The sequence below is a fragment of the Zingiber officinale genome, chromosome 2A (genome assembly GCF_018446385.1).
Source record: "Zingiber officinale cultivar Zhangliang chromosome 2A, Zo_v1.1, whole genome shotgun sequence".
Lineage (NCBI taxonomy): Eukaryota > Viridiplantae > Streptophyta > Magnoliopsida > Zingiberales > Zingiberaceae > Zingiber > Zingiber officinale.
The window spans coordinates 30229453-30252966 of NC_055988.1; the positions used below are offsets into that span (position 1 = coordinate 30229453).

A 23514-nucleotide genomic window follows, 5' to 3' on the forward strand; every position below is an offset into this window, starting at 1 on the left:
AAGACTAAGTCTTGGGACATTTGTCATTTTTTTTATTGTGTGCAAGATTTTTCTAAATAGCCCACCAAGAAGGCTACAACATTGCTCGTTCACTTCTTTTCTCTAGTGAAAACTTTGGGTACTGAAAAAGCCGGATGGAGTACCATCTCAAGATGTAAGTGGAAATGTGGATCATAATCCAATTCGGATTCACATTTCCCACAGAAGATGGAGTACTCATCCCCTACGACAAGTGGGATGCACAAAAAAAGAGGAAGATCAAGGTGGATGCAAAAGCGACAGGTATCCTCCAATGCGGCCTAACCAAAGAAGAGTTGAACCGAGTTGGTCCCTTCAACAACGCCAAGGAGTTATGGGAGAAATTGATCGAACTACACGAGGGCACCTCTGATGCAAAGGTAAGTAAACACGACTTAATATTAAATAAGTTATATAGCATTAAAATGTAGGAAGGTGAGTTAGTGAGCCAGTTACACACTCATATCCAAGATCTTCTAAACGACCTCCACGTGATCGAACAAAAAGTGGAGAATCACAACATCATCAGGTACGCACTAAACGCTTTTCCAAGGAATACATTGTGGGCATCAATGATAGATGCTTACAAAATATCTAAAGATCTTTCTTTAATTAGACTAGATGAACTATTTTTAGAATTTGAACTTCATGAACAGACTAATGCATGTCCAATCGAGAAAAGTATTGCGTTGATTGCAGGTACAAGCAAGACAAAGGAGTCTAGGAACAAGGGCCAAATTGAATCCAAGTCTAAAGATGAATTAGACTCAGAAGATGATAATGAAATCACAACCGAGCTCATGAAACTGGTACAAAAATTGTACAAGAAGAAGAAGGGTTTCACCAAACGAGAGATCAAGAAAGTGATTCAATCGAACATGAAGGCTAAGTCCGAAGTTACCTACTACGGCTGCAACAGGAAGGGACCCTATAAGCCTGAATATCTAAACCAGAAGCAAGGAAGAAGGAAGGCATTGAAGGCAACATGGTCCGAGTCATTGGAAGAGTCGGATGAAGAAGAATAAACTCAAGCAAGCTTCCTTGCTCTACCTATACAAGTCCATGTTGCCGAGATTGAATCTGAGTCTGAGATAGAATTGGAAGCTGAGTCCGAGCGAAGCCACAGATTCGTATCCGGTTCAGAAGGTTCTAAATCCACTATAAGTATTTTTTAATTAGATTTCATAATTTAATTTCATACTTATTAAGAAAAATTAGATAAGTGCAATATCCAGGTCAAGATACTCCTAAAGGAGATTGAATCCCTTAAGGAGGAGACTAACCCAAATCCTTTGATTGAGCCAGTTCAAAGTAAAAATTCAACATAAGTCCAACAACTTGAGGAAGAAAATTTCAATTTGAAAACTCAAGTCAAAGGACTTAAAGACACGTTGGAACAACTCACCTTGGGTTCCAAGAACCTTGATCTGATTATTAGAAAACAAAGAGTTGTATACAACAGAACCGAACTTGGGCATAAGGCTAGACATCAATTCAAATCTTACTTGTCTTTAGTGAATCGATCAACTAAGAACCTAGTCCAAGCATGGATCCCCAAGTCTAACCTGACTAATCAAGTTGAACTTGATCAATATAGGATCCCCAGGGATCAAATCCACTACTTTGATAGATCTTATCGAGGTTATGATCCAATAGAAAAATCATCTTTATAACCGCAACTGAACAAATACAAAATATATTTTAAGCATGAATTACATATATTATACTAGATAATTACATATGTTATATTGGGTTTAATAAGTTTTAAAAATTATACTACGATAAAAAATATTGTTAAAGGTGGTGTTAGGGCATCTGCAGTGAGAGGTTTATAGCATGTAATTTATACTATAAATATCTCAATATAAACCTCTCCCCCACTACATAGGTGAGGTTTATAGTTTTTTTTATAAACCTGTATCAAAATCTTGGGACCGGGTTTATAAAAAAAATAGTGGAAAGAGGATAGAGAGAGAATTTTAAAAGAAATGGAGTTTTTAAAAGAGAGAAGTTTTATGATAATAGAGAGTGATTTTTAAAAGAAGTAAGATTTTTAACTTTTGATGTGACAATGATGTAACAGAGCATAAACTTCTTTAAAAGGTTTATAATTACGGATGCCCTTAGATTTATATAGTGGCCATATAATATATAATATATGAGTTGATTCATCGGCTAATATTAACACTTACACTTTGAGTATCTCCAATGTAAATTTTGTGAGAGGATTGTAAAATTAAAAATCTCAATAAAAAAGTTTGAAATATTATAAAGATAAGGTTTGTACTTAAGAGTGGTATTGAAAACTCAAATATGATTTTTTTTTTTTTTTTTTTTTTTTTTTTAAGATGGAGCTCGTAATTAATGATATAGTAGTCTAATTTGTAAAATAGAAAATTATATGATTTGTAATGTAGGACTCATAAAAAAAATTATAAAAATATTTTTTTTCATTATAAAGAGAATAGTAATTTTTTTTATTTTTATGTGATATTGATGTGACATATTAGTAGCTAAAAAAATCTTACTTAAAAATTTAACTATTAGAAATACCCTCAGTCTGATGAGAGACATTTGACGTGAATATTATCACTTTTTACATTAAAAAAAAATACTTCATTTCTCTCTTTTTTTTTAATATATTTATATATATATATATATCTTATTTTAATCATTTTATCACAATCAAATATATCATAATCTAGCAATTTTTTATTTCATTACCTCCTCCATTTTACATTTTATTTTAATCAAATATTGCTTCATAATATTCAATTAGTCTATCATATTAAATAAATAAGATATGGCAATGAAAGAAATAATAGGGATATCCATGATGATCAAGATGACATTTAAAGTAACTCTACTACTACAACATATTGTTGATGAGTCAGATTGAGAATTCTAAATGCAAAATTTAGAATCACACTAACAAATTAGTAAAAAAAAAAAAGATTCTCTACAGATTTCCTACAAAATCAACGGTAAATAAGGTCATTGTTATCCGGAGGCAAAACAAGCTCTTTACACGAAGGAGCTCGCGGGTGTCATTGAGCAGATCCATTTGGCAGCTGAGGTGGTGGTATGGACATCGGCATTGGAGGCATAGGCCCTCCAGCCATCTGCTGAGGAGGGGGAGGTCTCCATAGAGCAGGTGGAACCCCGGCACCGAATGGTGGTGGCAGCGGCCTCATCATACCTGTAATTGGAGGGGGCATGTTGGCCGGAGGTCTGAATTGTTGAAATGGTGGCGGCGGCATCACATGTTGAGGAAAGGCTTGACCAGGTTGTGGTTGCGCAGGCCACTGCATGGGAGGAGGAAATTGGCCAACTGGTGGTGGTGGGGGGCGTACTGCTGGGACTGGAATGGCTGGGATAGAGCCATTCATGAATGGCCTGGGAGGGATTGCTGCAGGAATCGGTCCATTCGCCAGAGCCCCATTGGGAAGGGTAGGTGGCCCGCTGGCAAACAAGGTATGTGGCCTGATCCTCTGAGTTCCTGGGTTGCTAGCTGCCAGAACTCGCTCTGCAAGCACAACGAAAGTGGCTTATGCACGAGAAAGCTTGAACAAAGGTGAACAAACCACATCATTATCCTGTCAAATTAGGATACAACCTTGAACCTTAGAACACTACAGAAATGAACAGGCATAGTTCAATAACTAGTATACTAACAGTTTAAGGATGTGAAATTTTTGACTTTTAATAAATATATAATGTACTTTCAAAATTAACAAATGAATCATGTATATAAAATTCTAATAAATCTATTACGCTGTAAATTTCCAGTTGACATCTGTTAAGTCAGCATGCTAAATGTATCCGTTTGATGATTCCTGTAGAGATTTACTAGTCCATAGCCAGTGCATCACACAGGCTATTTCTTAAATTTAAAAGTTCACAATTAATGTGATATATTTTTATAAAAGTCTAGGAAGAAATAGTTAAATTTATATTTTCATTATTATCAAGACAACCAGTTAGATAAAAATTATACCTGATAGACAAAAAGTAATAGACTTATTAAGGGAATATATATATATATATATATATATATATATATATTTTCACAAACACTACAATTAAGAAAAACGGGAATATTATAACCTCACAAAGCACTTAATGGCCTCCATATACCAACCTAAGGGGGCGCTTGGTTTGCGGAAGGGAATGGGAATAGGAATGGGATTCATTAAAGCAAAGAATGAGAATGGGGAATTTTGAATCCGTGGGATCCACCATTCCCATTTCTCCCATTTTACTTGGTAATGGCCCAATCCCATATTTGAGGGTTTGAATCCGTGGGATCCACCATCAATACCCCAAACCAAACACTAACTTTCAATCTTATTCTCATTCCTCACTTCCATTCCCTCCAACCAAGCACTCCCTATGTACTTGGGAATTGGGATATGTATCTTAATGTCTTTGATGGCTCAAACTTCTATGCCACTTAATTTATTTTTTTTTTCCTCAAGCTATCGTCTCCTGGGTATGAATCCTTATATCAAATATCTCATAAGGAAATCTGAAGCATTGCTAGTGCATGAGGCTGCTAACGCAACAAGTTAGGACCAAAGTCACCTTTGACAGCAAAATATTAGGCATGCATGTCTCATAGGTCAAGCATCGTGCCCTTATCATGATTGCCATTTGTAATACACTATCACCAACTTTGTGGTACAGACCATAGGTCTGTCCTTTTAATTAATTATTTGATGGTCGTTTCAAATTTGATGGTCGTTTTCTCATTTATTGGCCACAATTTTGTGGGTTTATCAAAATTATTTTTGATGGGTGACTCATATTTGGATGAAGGTCAATGCGATATTTGTCATAGAAAAATTTTCGTAATAAAATTCTATTACGATTTTATATAACAGAATTATATTACGATTTTTTATAACAAATTTCTGTTGTAATTTTTTATAACAAAATTTTGTTACGATTTTACCGGGTCTGGGGTTTATTTACTATTTATAGGGATTATTGTAAACCTATTGTACAATCACAAGAATCATTGAATATGATTCTCTTGTGTAGAGAGAATTTTAATAAAGTTTCGGCCGTTTTTGTGGAGTAGGCACGTTGTCAAACTACAGTAACTCTTCTTTTTTCTCTTCTCCCTCTCCTTCCTCGTGTTTGCTCCTTTTGTGTGTCTGTATCTTGTTGCTCCGCGCAATCTCTTTCTCTCTTCATCTTCTTCCGCATTAGAGGTTAAGAGGTGTTGCCGTTTCTTTGAGCAACAATTAGTATGAGCTACAGGTTTTTGGTGGATTTCTTTAACATGTCGGGGACAACTTCTGCGAAGTTTGATAGGATGAAGTTTGATGGAACCGAAAATTTCAGATTATGGCAAAGAATGGTCAAGGACTTGTTGGTGCAACAAGGCATAGTGAAGGCATTAGGAGAAAGGAAACCGGAAAGCATGGAGAGATTAGATTGGGAAGAACTTTAAGCGAAGACAGTAGCAACAATCAGGCTTTGTCTTACGGACGATGTGATGTGTACCATGTCATGGATGAGGAGTCACCGGTGGCCGTTTGACAAAAGCTGGAAAGCCGGTACATGTCAAAGTCATTAACAAACAATCTGTATCTCAAGCAGAAATTATTCAGATGAAGATGACAAAAGGAACTGATCTGAGTCAGCACATCAACGTATTCAACCAGATTGTGAGTGAACTGAAGCGGCTTAACGTGAAGATCGAATGAAGACAACACGCTGATCTTGTTGAACTCTCTACCTTCATCTCCTACGTACGAGAATTTAGTTACTACTTTGATGTGGGACATAACAACTGTCAAATTGGAGGAGATCACAAGTGCGTTGCTAGATTTTCACCAAAGAAATAAAACAAGCAATGAAGTTTCTCAAGGAGGACTTGTGGTAAATAGCAACCAAGGGCATAGTAGGAGCAAATCTCGACATGATCGGATAACAACAACAAGACTCGTTCTAAGTCGAGACAGAAGAAGGTAATCACGTGCTACAAATGTGAAGGCAAAGGTCATACCAAGATAGATTGTCCAAAGATAAAGAAACATATTGCAGAGAACAAAGGTAGTTCGGCAAAGTCTGCAAACATAGTTGAAGAGGAAAATTCAAAGATCGATAATGGAGATATACTATCAGTTATGTCGAGTTCGGAGCAGTTGACAGATGTATGGATTTTAGACATGACTCCAAACAAGCATTGATTTGACACCTATATCGCAATGGTTTCTAGTTCAGTGTTGATAGGAAACGATACGTTATGCAAAGTTATCAGCATAGGGAACGTCAGAATCAAGATATTTGATGGTGTAATCAGAACCCTATGTGATGTTAGATATATACCAGAGTTAAGGACAAACTTGATCTCGCAAAACACACTAGATGGTATTGGTTGTAGTTACAATCAGTGAACGGGATGATAAAAGACAGCAAGAGAGCTCTAACGGTAATGAAAGGATTAAAGTTAGCAGAGAACATCTATAAGTTAATAAGGACTACAATTGTAGGTGGAGTCTCCTCGGTGAAGTTTGAATTAGATAGTTCTGTCTTGTGGCATATGCGGTTAGGGCATATGGGTGAGCGTGGGATGCTAGAACTTTCCAAGAAAGATTTATCGAAGGGTGTCAAGACGTGTAAGCTTGAATTTTGCAAATTCTATGTTCTTGGGAAACATAGCAAAATGTAATTTAAGACGGCAACAAACAAGACGGAAGGATTTCTGGACTACGTACATACGGATCTCTGGACCAGCCAGTGTAACATCACGTGGAGGGCACTTGTATTTTATAAGTTTTACTAATGATTACTCACGAAATGTCTAGGTATACTTTATGCGTCACAAGTCAGAAACTTTTGTAAAGTTTAAACTGTGGAAAACTGAAGTGGAAAACCAGACCGAAAGAAAGATTAAATGCATTAGGTTAGACAATGGAACTGAGTACATAGATTCGAAGTTTCAAGAATTTTGTGAGCGACATGGGATAATGAGACATTTCTCGGTTCGCATGACACCTCAACAAAACGGGGTAGTAGAAAGGTTGAATAGGACAATCATTGAGAAGGCAAGATGTCTCAGGCTAAATGCAAGGCTAGCAAAAAAATTTCTAGGCGGAAGCAGTTAACATGACATGTTATCTCAATAATAGATCACCAAGGACAACACTAGAAGACAAAGTATCAGAGAAAGTATGGACAGAGAATCAAGTAGATTACTCTCATCTTCGAGTTTTAGGATGTACAACATATATGCACATATCTAGTGAGGAAAGATCAAATCTGGATGCGAAGTCAAAGCAGTACATTTTTCTAAAGTATCAGAAAGGAGTTAAAGGCTTCAAATTTTGGGATCCTAAGTAAAACAGGTGGTGATTAGCAAAGATGTAGTACTTGACGAGAAGGCTATGCTACAACATACTCAAGAAGAAGGAAAGGAAATACAACAGAGCAACATGGAGAAAAATGTTGTGCAAGTGGAGCTAGAGACTCATGACTCCGATGATTCTAGCTCAGAGCACACGGAACATCGCACTATACCTAGTGGTAGAATGAGATGAGTCATAAAACCATCCACTAGATACGTATTCGAAGACTTATTATCTTATGTACTTATTACTAGCAGCGGAGACCCTATATCTTTTCAGGACGCGATATACAGCTCTGAGAATGACAAGTAGACGAGTGCTACGGTAGAGGAGATGGAGTCGTTATATAAGAACCAAACGTGAGATCTAGTGGAACTTCCTGGAGGAAAGAAAGTTATAAGGTGCAAGTGGATATTCAAGAAAAAAGAAGGGAGAAGTGAAATTCAAGGCTCGATTGGTAGCAAATGGGTATTCAAAGAGAAAGAGGATTGATTGCCTATAAAGAAATTTTCTATTCAATAGTAAGACATACATCAATTAGAGTGGTGTTGGCTTTGGAGGCACATCACGATTTGCAGTTGGAGTAAATGAATGTGAAGACGATATTTTTCCATGGAAATTTGGAGGAGTAGATTTTTATGTCAACCTGAGGGATTTAGTCAGCCCGGACAAAAGCGATTGGTTTGTAAGTTGAAGAAATCGCTCTATGAATTGAAACAATCTCCTAGGCAATGGTACAAACGTTTTGATTCATACATGATTCAAAACGAATATAGGAGATGTGAGCGTGATTGCTACATATATATATGAAGAGTCTTGAAGATGAATCACTGGTTTTCTTACTACTATACGTAGATGACATGCTCATTGTTGCAAAGAAGATGAAAGAGGTCGATAAATTGAAGAGGCTACTAAGCAAGGAATTTGACATGAAAGATTTGGGAAAGACTAAAAAAATTCTTGGGATGGAGATTCACAGGAATAGAGCTGCAGAGAGATTATGATTGTCTCAACGTAGATATGTGGAGAAGGTGTCGGATAGGTTCAACATGAAGAATACAAAGTCAGTGAGCACGCCCTGGCGCATCACTTCAAGTTATCCGGTACACAGTGTCCAAAGACGGATGACGAGACTTAAGAGGTGTCAAAGGTTCCTTATTTCAGTGCAGTTGGTTGTCTGTGTCATAGTTTGTACGAAACCAGATTTTGCGCAAGTTGTTAGTATGGTAAGCAAGTTTTTCTCAAATCCTAGTCGACCACATTGGGATGTGATGAAGTGGATTTTCAGACACTTGAGAAATACAACTGATTATGACATCATATTCAATAAACAATCAGAAGATCCTTCAATTACTAGATACGTAAATGCAGACTATGTAAAAGATTTAGATGATAGAAGATCTACCACACGATATATGTTCACTGTGGCAAGAGGATCTATCTGTTAGAAATCTATGATACAATCTATTATTACATTGTCTACTACGGAGTCGGAGTACATGACAACAGGTGAAGTAACAAAGGAAGTTTTATAGCTTACAGGGTTAGTCAGAGAACTGGGCGTTCAGCAAGGTAGAGTCAAGTTATTATACGATAATCAGAGTGCTATTTATTTTGTGAAGAATTAGGTGTATCATGCGAGAACCAAGCACATTGATGTGAAGTTTCAGAGTTGATTGCTTCCGGAAAAATTCAACTTGAGAAGGTTCACACTGCAGACAATGCTGCAAACATGCTGACAAAGCCAATAACCATAAAGAAGTTCAAGCATTGCTTGAACTTGATCCATATCTCTAGATGCTATAGGAAGGAAGCCCAGACCTAGAGATCCAGGTGGAGTTTTGTTCAGACACTCGTGTTCTTCGAAGGGGTTGATATTCGCCAAGGTGGAGATTGTTAACGGATGACTTATATTTGGATGAATGTCAATGCGATGGATGTCATGGAAGAAAAATCTGTTAAGATTTTTCGTGATTTTATATAACAAAATTCTGTTACGATTTTTTATAATAGAATTCTGTTGTGATTTTTTATAACAAAATTCTATTGTGATTTTACCGAGTTTAGGGTTTATGCACTATTTATAGGGATCATTGTAAACCTATTGTATAATCACAAGAATCATTGAATGTAATTCTATTGTGTAGAGAGAATTCTAATAAAACTTCGGTCGTTTTTTTTTTGGAGTAGGCACGCTGTCGAACCACGGTAACTCTTCTTCTTTCTCTTTTCTCGTGTTTGCTCCTCTTGTGTGTCTTTGTTTCGTTGCTCCGCATGACTTCTCTCTCTCTTCTTTTTCGCATTAGAGGTTGAGAGGTGTTGCCCTCTCTTTGCGCAACAACTATTAAGTAGCTAGAAATCATTGCTAACTTAATGAAGAGCCACTCTAGAAACATATAAAGGATAAAGGTATAACCAAGATAAAAAAAATTTGCTCAGCCCCTTATTCAGTCATAAATAACATGAAATTAACCGAACTAAGCTCAATGAAGCAAAAAAAAGTGATTTTGCTCACCCTTGGTGACCCTCATCGCCGACCCCACAGCAAGATGAAGAGAGGTAAATTACGGCACAAGTGGTCTCCTAGGTGGGAGGACATTTAATCCTTAGGAGAATGAACCTAGCGGGAATCGATCCTCGCCCAATGAAATAACTCTGCCACCGAGTACCAACTCAATTATGCATGTGGGGGCAGCCAAACTAAGCTCAAGCTGAACATGTAGGTGGTGAGAAAAATAATATTTTTGTATGGCTACTGTGAACCCTTAGATTGTGCAAATAAGAAAACATAATATTTGTGTAACATAGGTTTTTTTTATGGAGACAACAGTTGATAGGCATGAGTATTAATCGAAAGCATTATTGTCAATCCTTACGTGTAATTTCTTTTAAAAAACATAGTCATGTTGGGACATAGGAGTTCACACCTGTGCTGGATTGTCCTACTACCCCAGTCCAAGAAACATGATGATTTGTCATTGATTAGATGGATATATGGTCAATAAAGGAGGCAGAATAAGTGCTTGCATTACAAAGTATAAAAAGTAGTTAAATTGAAGACAGTGTTGGAGAGAAAAATAGGTTGAAAGGAAATCTACTATAACCGCTGAGCTTCTGATCATTTGGCTTGAGTTAATCCAACTTAAAAATAAGATGTATTTAGATCCATAGTAACTGAAAGAACCAAAGAGTTTAAGGTTCCTCAGTACACCTAATGAACTTTGTAAGAAGAAAAGATCCAAAATAGTTGGACCTCAAATAACCTAAAAGAGTTGGACTGCATACCTTGAAGTTTGTTAACGTTGCAAAGCTTTTATGCAACAGTATGTTAACTCAAGTTAGGAAGCAGGAACTAGGCACAGTGAGTTAGCATGTTTATTTGAGAAAGAAAAGATACCTGCTGGGGTGCCATGTCGTTCTCCTTTAGTATCTTTCTTGTAAGCATATGAAACAGTGATTTGACGATTACAAAGATACTGACCATTCATTGACTGATTGCAGCACACATCCAAAAAAAGAACCACATAAGAAGAGTAATAAGAAAATTTCTATAGAATAAGTACAACTTTAATGTTCCAGGAGTAGTACCTCTATAGCTGCATCAGATGCCTCAAAAGAATCATAGCTAACAAAACCAAATCCTCGAGAGTTTCCAGTCTCAGGGTCACGCATTATCTGAAAACTCACAATTTGCAAGGCCAAAGGATAAATGATATACAGAGAACTACAAATAGGATTTATTAATATGAACATACAAAACTGACAATGGTATTCTGGTAAAACGCACAAATGTATTTCCACCTAATCTAAAATTACAATGAGCTGTGAATTAATCAATCAAAAAATGCTTAAAAACAAGCTGCTCAAAAATTGCTAAAAGACTACTTGTTGCATGTTAGCCTCTCTTTGTAAAGCAATTATAAGTATCTTATCCAAGACAACCACTGGATTTACAGTACAGATAAGTTGAGCAACTACCCATGTTTGTCCCAACTATATGAAATTGGTCACATGAATATCATCTCCTGTTGAAGTCTATTCAAGGTTATATCACTAGTGGGGACAGCCCAGTGCACGAAGCTCTCGCTATACGGATCCCGGGGAAGGATCCATTGTATGCAACTTTATCCTATTTTTTGTAAGAGGTTGTTTCCAGGATTCGAATCCATGACCTTTAAGTCACAAAGCAACAACTTTACTTGCGCCAAGGCTCCCCTTCAAGGTTATATCACTAGTATACTAATTAAATCACTTTTATTAACTAAAAAATTTTCCTTTGCTCTCCTTCTAACCGTTACACCTTCCATTGAACTCTCTATAAAGCCCTATCACTAGTAATACTATATTTAATTATATCATTTGTATTGCACTCATTAGGTTCTTCTTTGATCTCCCTCTACCCACTGCATTGTCCACGATGAGAGATTCAACTATTTGTGAACATGTCCTCTATAAAATCCATTTGTTGCCTATGAACATCCACACCACCTCATTCTTTTTTCTCCAAGTTTATGATTTTATCATCTATTAGAGCAGCACCTAATAACAGTATATTTTATTTTATTCTATCTAGTAATTTCATACATCCATCTTAGCATTCTCTTCTGTGAACCACAAAGTAAGACAGATACTTTCGGTATTACAAAAGTTTACATGGCTATCACATAAATTACATAAGTTCCTCTCCATTTTAGCCACTCTCTCTCTCCTATTAAACAACTTCATCAATATTCCCTTCTTGTTAAATAATAGATCCTTAGATATCTAAAACTCTTGATTATAGAAATTTAATGTTCATCATCTTAGCTATTTCATGGATTATTTTCTTATTACTAAACTGCATTTCTATATTCAGTGGAGTTTTAAAAACTACACACCCATCAACATAATGCTTTTTTCCACACTCTAAACAATAATACAAGCATTCAAATAAATGAAATTCACCGACATCTCAGTCCTAAATCATAGTTGTATTTATCCCGACCAAGGCTTGAAACATTTCAGTCGGTAAGGTGAAACTTTGATTGTTTTGCCCTTCAACTAAAACCAGCACTAACTTAGCACAAAGAGATCCATGACACTAGTGAAAACCATTGGTATCGCATTGTAACAATCTTTTCTCATCTGGTACCGATCAAGACATAAGCCTCAGCTCTTGAAGGAATGCAGAGGTGGTGACTTAGCAAGCAGAAAGATAGAAACTTTCAGCGACAGAAGAGTGGTGAAGGAAGCGCAGGCCAGAGACCTTGCACCTTTCACTTATAGATTAAATTTTATAGAATTTATTAAACATTTTGAATGTTTATACAATCTCAACCCATTTTCTATCCTTATATCATTTATCGGAGCTACTCACAAAAAAAAAGTATCGGAGCTACTTTACACTAGTTTACCATCAAACCCCAACCTATAATGCTAAGGTACTACCCAACCAAATCAAGATGAGCAATCTACCAGCTATAAATAGCAAAGAACCTTAAGAACAATTAAAGGAGCTATATGAATCTCCTACATCATTGAACTTCATCCCTTAATATATCATCACCTATATTTAAATGAATTTTAATCTGTTTTATCATTGTTAATTAAATCTTCTTTTGTTTCTCCTTCCTCTATTAATGTGCATATTTGTTATGATCTCATATCGCCTAATTAGAATATTTATTTGGCAACTAAGTGTGTATCCATATCATCTTAAATGCATCTCTCGGAGTTTTCTCTCAATTGACGCAAACCTGACTTTCTTTCTAATGTTCTCGTTTCATATCTTATCCATCTTTGTATGTCTGAACATCCACCTTAACATCCTCATCTCTACAACTCCCAAGTTTTTTTGCTCACGTGTTCGCTTTATAGTCAACATTCAACTTCATATCACATAGCAAGCCTATGTGTAAGAATTGTGTGAGTATATAAGACAAGCTTCTTCTTAACATGACAACAACTTTCATTTTGAGTACACAAACACAGCCATGACTGAACATTTGAAGTTGGGGACATGGATTATATCCTACCAATTAACTCTATGTATTGTTATAACAATAAAGAAACCATGAGTCTACACTAACTAAGGTTGACTACAAAAATATTATACCTCCAGCCAAATCAAAAACTTGTCTAGCTATAGAATCTATCAACCATTTTTAAACTAGATAACAAGTCAACACTATGCTATCTTATTTTTTTCTTATTGTTGTATTATCCAAACAGGTAATCTATTTTTTTCTCATATTACATTCATAGGGTTTACTCAACTTTCCTATTTCCACCATGTCAATTTACTTATCTCCACCACGTCAATTTCTATATATTATTCCTAAACATATAGTATTTTGACTGATAAAGCATGATTAGTCATAACATGATCAAATCAAAATAAAACCACTAACCTAGAAGCTTAGGATGATTGCACAAGACCATATAAGCTCCTCCATTTTCACCACTCAACTTCCATTTATGAATATTTTGTATCAATCTTTCCTTGTTATGGAGCACTAGTTCCAAAATATAGAAACTCTGTAAATTAGAATAAAATAACTATTCTCTCACATTCCTTTATCATTTCCTTTTCGTATATAGTATAGACAAATTAGAATACAATAACTTTATAATTTTATACTCCTAAGATTAATAATTGAAGGCATGGACAACATAGACTTCTGACTGATGTTATCTAAAACAAAAGAGTTATGTGAAACATTACCTTGGGATTTGTTACAATAACTCCAAATGCACTAAATGTATCATAGAGAAGCTTCTCATCTACATCCTGTAATAAAACATAAAATTTACATGTTCTTCTACCAATTGGCAAAAAGTGTTCATAGGAAGATAATTTACCGGATCAAGATTACCAACAAAAAGGTTTGCCCCTACATCCAAACTCTTCTTGTCCTGGGAAGCCTGGCAAAGATGATTAATAGAAGGATTACTATTATAGAATCAGCGGTCTTCAAGTATAACTAACTTTTTAGAAGGAACAGTAGATAAAGCAGTACAAATAACAAATAAGCATGTATCTTGATAATAGAGCATGACCACTAAATTTTCCCAACAATATGAAATGCAAGAAGTGCATTAATATTTTGATGATACATGGACCTATGAAAAGGTGAACAGTGAGTTACATATCATTGTGGAAGTACACAATATTAGATACAATAAGTAGAAAAGGCATGAGATAAGTACTATGTCAAATTCTCCAATCTAGTCCTTTGAATAATGAACAAAAAAGGGCCTCTTCCCTTAAACTTGGGAGTATGGAACTTCTACACATTTTACAAGTGAACACAATTTGTTGACTTTGCATCACATGAATCTCATATTTGATATTTTTATTAAAAAGAAGTAGAAAAGAATCAACATGGAACATGCAATATTTTAAAGTTGCCTCTTTGATATCTAATTTTTTAGACGTCCACAAAGAAAACATTGAATTTGTTTCAAGGCCTTGTGTAAATTCATTGTGTACATTTTTTTCAATAGAAAATCTCCTCATTAAGCCTTACCTTTGAAATGTCTTCATCCTACTGTTTGCATAACACACCTAAATAAAATCACTAGATTACTAATTGGGGAAAAGAAAGAATAAATTTGTCTGCACTTGTATTAGAGACGAGAGAAGCATCATTGACATAACTGACAAAACCTCATATTTTGGCACAAAAATAGGTAAATGAAGGAAATGGATGGATGTTATAAGTTAGTGGGTAATGAATAAATTCATTGATCCAAGGAGAAAATACTGAACTTCAGAATCTAGCACCTTCATTTTAGACATTCATTTAAGCAAGCTTGTTACTTGCATTAATAAACACTAAAGTAGATTCATGGAAGCTTGGTAAATTGGAAAATTCAAATATTTATCTTGTTCTTTGGCTTGTAGCACTTTGGTTGAATTCTAGAATGTATGAATTATAGTCAATGCAACTGGTAAGCTCTTTCAACTATCATCCTCAACAATCTGTAGTCTAACTTTCAGTTGTCACAGTGACTGATTGCTTTAATAATCTTCATGGCAAAGAAGAAATCATTGTTAAGGGAACTACCGAAGCAAAACTTTTTCACAATGCAATTGCACAAGTATTGGAAAAATTAATCGATTAATTCTAATATGCAGATCAATGTTGCAAAAATAGAACACAGAATTTTTCTAATACAACACAGATTAATGAGAGTGCACCTTGTTCACACGTATTGGCTTTCCGTAAAGTTTAATCATGTTCAAAATCTTTATAGCCTGAAAAAAAAAGGAGAGAATGAAATAAAATAAATAACCAATACACACGCCAAATTGGTTCACAGAAAAATTGCAAAAGGAAAATTAAACATGAATGAAACTTAATGAACTGACATAATCTGCATCTTCTTCACTCCGAAACTCAATAAATCCATATCCTTGATGAAGATTTGTAACTCTATCTTTTGGAACATAGACATTAACTGCAAAACAAAATCTCAATCCAGTTTAAGGTTTCCGAGTTAAAATTGCGCAAACCAATGAATCCACATACTGACAGGAAAAAAAAAAACTGCTTAGGCTTTTAACATACCAACAGGGCCTGCTTGGACAAACAATTCCCACAGTAACTCCTCACCAACCTACAAAGTTGACAGCAGCCATCAGAGTACTACAGATCAAAGATAACCAAGCCAATACATAGGAAAAGCTCAAGGTTTATTAGTGATTGAATCAAAATAGCCAACCAAAAAACCTAGTTCCAGAAGCAGGAAGTCATAAAACCCATGTACTGGAATCAAGGCTGTGAAATCAAAAAACAAAGAAAAAGGGGGTAAAAAAGACGGAAAAGAAAACGGTAGAGCACCTGAGGGTCAAGGTTGCCAACATATGTGGTAGCCTCTTGGTTCCTCTCTGCGGCGTGCTGGCCGAGGAGGTTGGCTCCGACTCCGGGGGTGATTCTAGTGGTCATCTCCCCCGCACCTTAGCGCCCCTTAGAAGGAGAAAGGAGACCAGGGTTGTAACGGCGAGGGCAAGAACGGAGGTCCGGCGGCGCCTGAGATTTCGGGGATACTCCGGTGAAGATCGCCTTTTCCGCTTGCAGTCGGCTGAAGGATGAAATGTACCGGGCCGGGTTGGGCTTCTGGGGATGAATGATGATGTCTTCTGGGCTAATAAACAAATTGAGCATTTTACTTTAAAAAATATAATAATGCATATTATTAAAAAAAACCATAAATACTAGCTACCCGTCTAAAATTTAATACTCAAAATATCATTTTGTGTTCTATTTAGAGTAACTTTAAATAATATTATAATATTATTTTGAGACGACTTTAACTTAAAAGTGTTGCAAAATGTAGATATGTTCTAAGAGCACGAACAAATTTGATCAAGGCTATGCGGGTCATTCGAGTTGATATGTAGCGAGTGTTATCATAATGAGATCATAAGGTCGATCCTCGAGATAGCTGGGGAATAAATCTCCTATCCCCGTATTACATCCTGTCCGTCACATGCTCGCTCGGATGCTGCGATTTACCTCCCTCGTGATAGTCTTGGGTCAGGTATGACGGGGGTACTGGAGACGAGTGTTTCGCCTTTTGTCACAACGAACAAATTTGATCAAAACTGATTACTTCGAAACAGCTTGGGTTAAGGTCTTATAATGGATAAGTGGATCGGATAATGACGGTCAGGGCGGGCTATGAGATATGTCAATAGGACGATTGCTCATAGCTATTAATGGTTAGGAATCCTAAATTTAACCCACATATATTATATATATTATATAAAATTAGATTGTTTTAATAAAAACTTACCAAATATATTTTCTTGGATTGTTCTGAAAAAGTTAATAAATATATTTTATTAGATTATTTTAATAAAAATTAAAAAAATATATTTTTTTATTAAAATTCTAAGGAAAGAAAAAAAATGTGAACAATCCTTTTTCCTTCCCAAGGCCTAGTGAATACTGAACGCTTCTTCAACTTGTGGGTACCATGAGCAAATGATTTTGATAATTCGATGTGTGCATATGTTAGTTTGTTCTATAAAGGTAAATAAATATTTTATAAAGTTTTTGAAAGAGAATGATATATCTAGGTTAAGACTTTTTAATAAATTATAATCTATTTTAGAAACCCTTGAATTTGATATTGATACTGTGAGGAGGTAAAGTTATGATAATAGTTTTAATATGAAAAGTAAAAATTAAGGTGTACAAATGATATTTCTTGAAATAAATCCAATAGCATTTTATATATCATGTATTAAGGTTGAATCTTTAGTAACACATGAATTTAAAAGTTTTGAATTTTTGTTGGACATGACTATATGACATAACATTTTGAAAAAAAATTGAATTAATTAGCAAAAAGTTGCAATCAAAGATATGCAAATTGACATTTCAATAAAGATTTTGAGAAGATTGATTTCTTATTTTGAAAGATATAAGGAGGAAGTTTCTAATATGCTATGACATTAGTGAAAGAGATTGCATTTAAAATAGAAATTGATTCTATTTTTCCTAAAAAATGTACAACTCGGAAAGAAACAATTTGATGAAAATTATGGTGAAGAGATTTCACAATTTGCTGAGGAATCATTTAGGATTAATTATTTTTCTTTTGTCATTGATATTACGATTTCATCTTTAAAAAGCAGATTTGAACCGTTGAAAATTTTTAAAAATATTTTTGATTTTCTGTTTAATCCTAAAAAGTTACTTTCAATTGATGACAATAGATTGCATGAGTGTTGTGATAATCTTCAAGTTGCTCTAAAATATAATGACAAGTTTGATATTGATACCGATGATTTATTTTTTTAATTGCAAATGCTACAAATGTATTTATCAATAGAAACAAAGTTAGCTTTTGAAATTCTTGAGTTTGTAAAAGTCTTATATTGGTTTCCTAATATTTCCATTGCTTATAGAGTTTTGTTAACTATACAAGTTACTGTAGCATAGCAGAAAGAAGTTTTTCTAAACTAAAATTGATAAAATTGCACTTACGTTCAACTATGTCTCAAGAAAGATTAAATAACTTGATAATTTTATGTAAAGAAAATGAGGTGTTAGAAAAACTTGATTTTGAAAACCTTATTAATGATTTTTCTTCTCAAAATGCTAGAAAATTTAATCTAAATTTTTTCAATGATTTTTTGATACTTGTATTTTTTTTATTTGTAGGTATTGCACTTTTTGGAGAATCTTGGGAAATATATTTTATATGGTGTTACACTCTTTGGAGAATCTTGAGAAATATACTTTGTATGAATTTTATTATATTTTAACTAAAATATATTATTTTTCAAGTTTTTCTATTAATCTCTATTTAAATTGTATGTTAGTAAAAAAAAAAAGTCCTATAGGGTCCTTTTTTCTCTTTTTGCTAAGGCCCTCAAAAGTCAAGGTCGACTCTGATGATTGTATATTAGTAGTCAAGGGTTAAAATTTGACAGAAAATTTCATCACTTTTGCGGATCCTGTTCATATGTTTATCAATTTAGATTCCTGTTGAACTCCTTCTCAATAATATGGGATAATAGTGAGGGGACCACTAATGTGATAATACAATATTTTTTTATTAAAAATATTTAAAGATAGAATTGTAAATAAATCCAACATTAATAAATAAGTTTGCTCAACTTGATAATATAAGATGAACTCATTATATTAAATTAAATAAATAAATTTAAAAAGAAAAATATTAATCAATAATATTCCCAAATAGAATTTATAAAATATTTTAATTAATAAAATTTTATTAATAAATAAATAAAATAACTCACAAATTAAAAATATAAACATTTTAAACAATTAAATAAACATGAATTAAGAGATCCGTAATATTTAAATAAATCAAGTTCAAACTCATAAAAAAAATTAAGATAAATTTGAACTATTAACAGTTTAGTTTATTTTTGATTTGATGTAATTTGATTTGATTCACATATAATTTTTATGCAAGAGATATAGAAGTATAGAAATGAAAGATGAATGAGAGGTGTGGGGGTCATCCCCTTCCATATAAACACACATCCCTGACTTTATCCCTGGCTCAATAATCTTATCCAATAATCTTGAATGATATAAAACTTGGCTCGTTTATCCTCTTATTCAAAGGTGATGTAATTTTGGTAAATTAAAGTTGCCCAAGATAGAGCGCAGAAGGCATTATGAATATAATATTGTTTTGATAAATTTTAAAAGAGGACTTTCTGTAAAATTAACGACACCCTTTGATTTCTGTAAAATTTTAAAACAATTCAAATTTATTAAATTTATGTTACATACTATATCAACAAATTTGTCAAAACACCCCTTTTAATTGAAAATGATGAAAACTAAATACCCTTTATTCTTTAAAAAAAAAAGTTCCTCATAGAACGTGCGTGCAAGATATTGTTAGATTTTTTAATGATAAAATAAAAAATTTAAAGAATTTAGTTGCTTAATATAATCAAAATCTTTAATTGCAAAGGAACAAACTCATTTATAAATCAACTTACTATTTAAAACTTATAACCAAGTTGCTAGTCGTGTTGTGTGGTTCATAGATTAGAATTGTAAAATACAAGCAAAAAATAATTTAATCATCAATTTAAAAAAAAAAAACTAAAAGAATTGGACAGCTCTTACAAAATTGGGTGGGTTTTATCAGTTAAAAAATTAATTTTGATATCAATAAATTAAATAGGGATAAGATAGTTATTTCATGAATAGAACGTCGTAAATCAATTTTTCGAATGAATGAGAAACTAATATCTAATGAAGGGTTAGTCTAGTATGATTGGACAGACGTTTTGACTTGTGTGATTACATAAACGCTAACTCGTATGCATGGATGTCAATCCATGTGGAATCATTGAGATATGTAAAATTAAAATTAATTTCATTGATTGATTAAAATATTAATCATGATTATGATATTAATTAATTGATTAATTAATATTTATAATAGATTAAGTAAATAATTAATTAGATTAATAAATTGAATTAATTAATGATAATTGATTATGGTTTAAGTGAAAAGGCATATTCCGTGTCTTTTTACCTATTGGAAAAACCTTACACCTTTTGGGAGTAACTCTTCATCCGTATAAAAGAATAATTATTCCTTCCACTTAAATCATTCATTTTCACTCAATTATCAAATTATGAATTTTTCTCTCGGGTTATCTTCTCTCTTCTCTCTTAAGAGTTTCAAGGCTTCGAAAATTTCGACGGGGCTTGAAATTTAGAGTCCTCTTATTTCGAGACTCAAGTTGTTGTATCTCGAGACACAATTGCCGATAAACCGTAAGCACCTGGGCGAGACAATATTGTCTTAAGGAAAGAATGTCTAGCTTTCACCTCTACTTTAATACTCTTATCTATAGGGATAGAGTTATCTGAAGGGGGTGTGTCGATATCCGAAGGGATAACTTGATGACCGATAAGAGTAAGTCAGCAATGACGATACCAAAAGAGGTATATCTATTACCCAAAGGGATACCTCAATAATTGAAAGGGTGTGTCGAGAGTTAAAATAGGACAAGGTCCACATCGCTATATCGAGCTCCATCGGTTTGAGTTATCAACTCATTGTTGAGATGACTAACCCCAATTGTTGGACCAACTCCGAAGATCCATATACATATAAAAATTCCCAGCAATCTTAAGACAACATTCGTGGTTATGGCCACTGTGGATCCCACTCCGATCAGAGAGAAATAAAAAAATTCTCCGTAATCATCTTCAAGCAATGACAATAAAAGACATTATATTACTTAAAGAAAATGTACCTTTTAAGGTTACTATCAAAAGATGTCCTAGCGCATCTAAAAGTGAACCTTAAGTGATGGGAGAATTATTTACAAGGAATAATAGAATTTTCCTATGAAAGAACCATGCTTTAAGAGGATGGACGATAAAGTTATACCATGTATATAATGTGAAGGATCAAGAAGAAGCGATAGAGGGGAGAGAAGGGGGGGGTGAATATCACTCATTAAAATTTTTTATTTTATCGAAATAAATAGATCAAAGTAAAGCAGCAAAAAATAAAAGAAGACTCAGGTGGTTATTTGGTTCAGAGCCTATGTCGACTTCTACTCCAAGACCCACGATCTTTGATTACACCGTTGGACAAATTCAATATAATTCTTTTTCCCAAAATCTTTAGAAAGAAGCAATTTGTACAGATGAAAAGATAGTAATACACTACTATCTTTTAGAAAGTAAACAATGCAAGCTTGACTAAAATATACAGACAATAGAAATAGATGTTAAAGCTCGTCGGCACTTCTCGACGTAGTAGCTTACTCGTGAAGTTGAGGCGCTGAATGACAAAAGCACGAGCAGAGTAGAATAAAGAATTTGCATAGCAAAAGTTATTCGTAGGCTCAAACCTCGAGGTCCTTTTATAAGTCAGGTTCGGTCGACCGAAAAGCCCTTCGGTCGACTTATCGGTTTGGTCGACCGAACCCTCTATCAGTCGACTAAAATCCTTACCTTCCTTCTTCGTCGATATCTGATCTTCACGGATTTATGAGCAATTAATGTTCAGTCGACTAATCCCCTTGATTAGTTGATTGATCGACGTAGTTTCCTTGTTCGTCGAGATTCTTTATTAATGTGTAAGGAACTATAGCGCTAAACACGCAAAAAGCGCAGTGGAAAAATTAGTTCCTTTCTAGAAGATCTATGTGAAGGGAAACTATATACTAAGTATTTGTTAAAGGGAGTTATCTTTGTTGTGTAAACATGAACTCCCAATAGCTTGGATCTCGGCGCGATCAAGTGTTCACGCCTCTTTTGGTATCCACACAAACAAGTCTTCTATTTGTCTCATGAACTCACGAAGTGGAGAAGAAAAACAACCAAAGGTTGTGCTAGCAACCTCTTTGGAAGTTTCGACCAAGAGAGGAAGGAGGAAGAAGGAAGAAGGAAGAAGGAAGAAGGAAGAAAAGGAGCAAGAACACAAAAGTCTCTTCATGAAAATGAATCAAAACCTTTTTTGTACTCATTCATAAAATTGTCTTAATGTCAATTGCCTTAATTGATATTAATATTTATCTTCATTCAATGCATACAATACATGAGCAATTCAAAATTGACCACTCATCATCTAATGCATGATCAATTCTAAATTGAACACTCCTCTTCCTTCATAAATTCAAATTCATCAAATCACTCAATGATTCTAACTCATTAATTATCAATCCAAATTGACTCAATGAGTCTAATTAGAATTGGACTCAATCTTTAGTGAGTCTAACTCAACGAGTCCAATTTAAATTAGACTTAATCGAATGATTCATCATATGAACCTATCTCCAAATAACTTGTTCTTTGTGTGTGACCCAATAGGTTCTCGTAACATTGGTAATACCCTTAAAACTATTTTAGATATATAAACAATGAGTGACATCTAGCAAGGTATCATTGCTCCCCAAGTGGCAAGAATGTTGTGATCCGACTTAACCTTTTCGTGTTTATTATCTTGTATGACTCAATCCTTCTATCCTTGATATCTAGATTGATTAATGAGGCATAAATTGTGGCATTCTCTTATCAATCTTTTTGTTTCTTGATCTCTAAGTAGACATACTGAATCAAATAAGCTCAATATCGTATATTGACTCATTTGAGCATGACCATACATTCTTGTGTCCTACTAATCAAGGGGCCCATAGATATCACTTCTGTCATATGGAAGAGATAAATCTCATCTACATCACTCACATCTCTTCGCATAACTTATTACATACCTAGTGATCGACTTTATAGTTCACCTTATTACAGATGACGTTTGTCGATACTAAAGTATACAACTTCTTATGTAGGAAACCGTAGTGACTTCAAATTTAAGGAGTTTTCATATTAATAGTCACTATGAGAATATTTATGACACTCATATAACGATCCATGAAACATCCCATGGTGGGTTAATTCAGTACATATTCTCTAATATATATTCATGTGTCAACCTTATATCGCATATTCATGACTTGTGAGATTAAGTCATCCGTTGACTTACATGTTAGTCTCAATGCATTAATATTGTCCTTGTATATTAATGCTTGACTAAGAATGGTTAAGAGTAGCATTCTATATATCCATAATATTCCATTATCAATTCAACCAATTGATAAATTGTAAACTAGAACCTTCTACTCTAGAACATT

At 34.2% G+C, this 23514-nt stretch overlaps 1 protein-coding gene across 1 annotated transcript; it reads right to left on the reverse strand.

The window, feature by feature from the left end:
- Positions 1-2852: 2852 nt before the first annotated feature.
- LOC122040996 (splicing factor 3B subunit 4-like) lies at positions 2853-16488 on the reverse strand. The gene is made up of 9 exons (XM_042600512.1): positions 16202-16488; positions 15929-15977; positions 15730-15818; positions 15559-15615; positions 14217-14279; positions 14080-14145; positions 10965-11051; positions 10774-10867; positions 2853-3544 (listed from the first exon to the last, which is right to left on the reverse strand). Exons 1-9 carry the CDS (start codon positions 16304-16306, stop codon positions 3066-3068), a joined length of 1089 nt encoding a protein of 362 aa, XP_042456446.1. The 5' UTR covers positions 16307-16488; the 3' UTR covers positions 2853-3065.
- Between the last annotated feature and the right edge of the window lie 7026 nt (positions 16489-23514).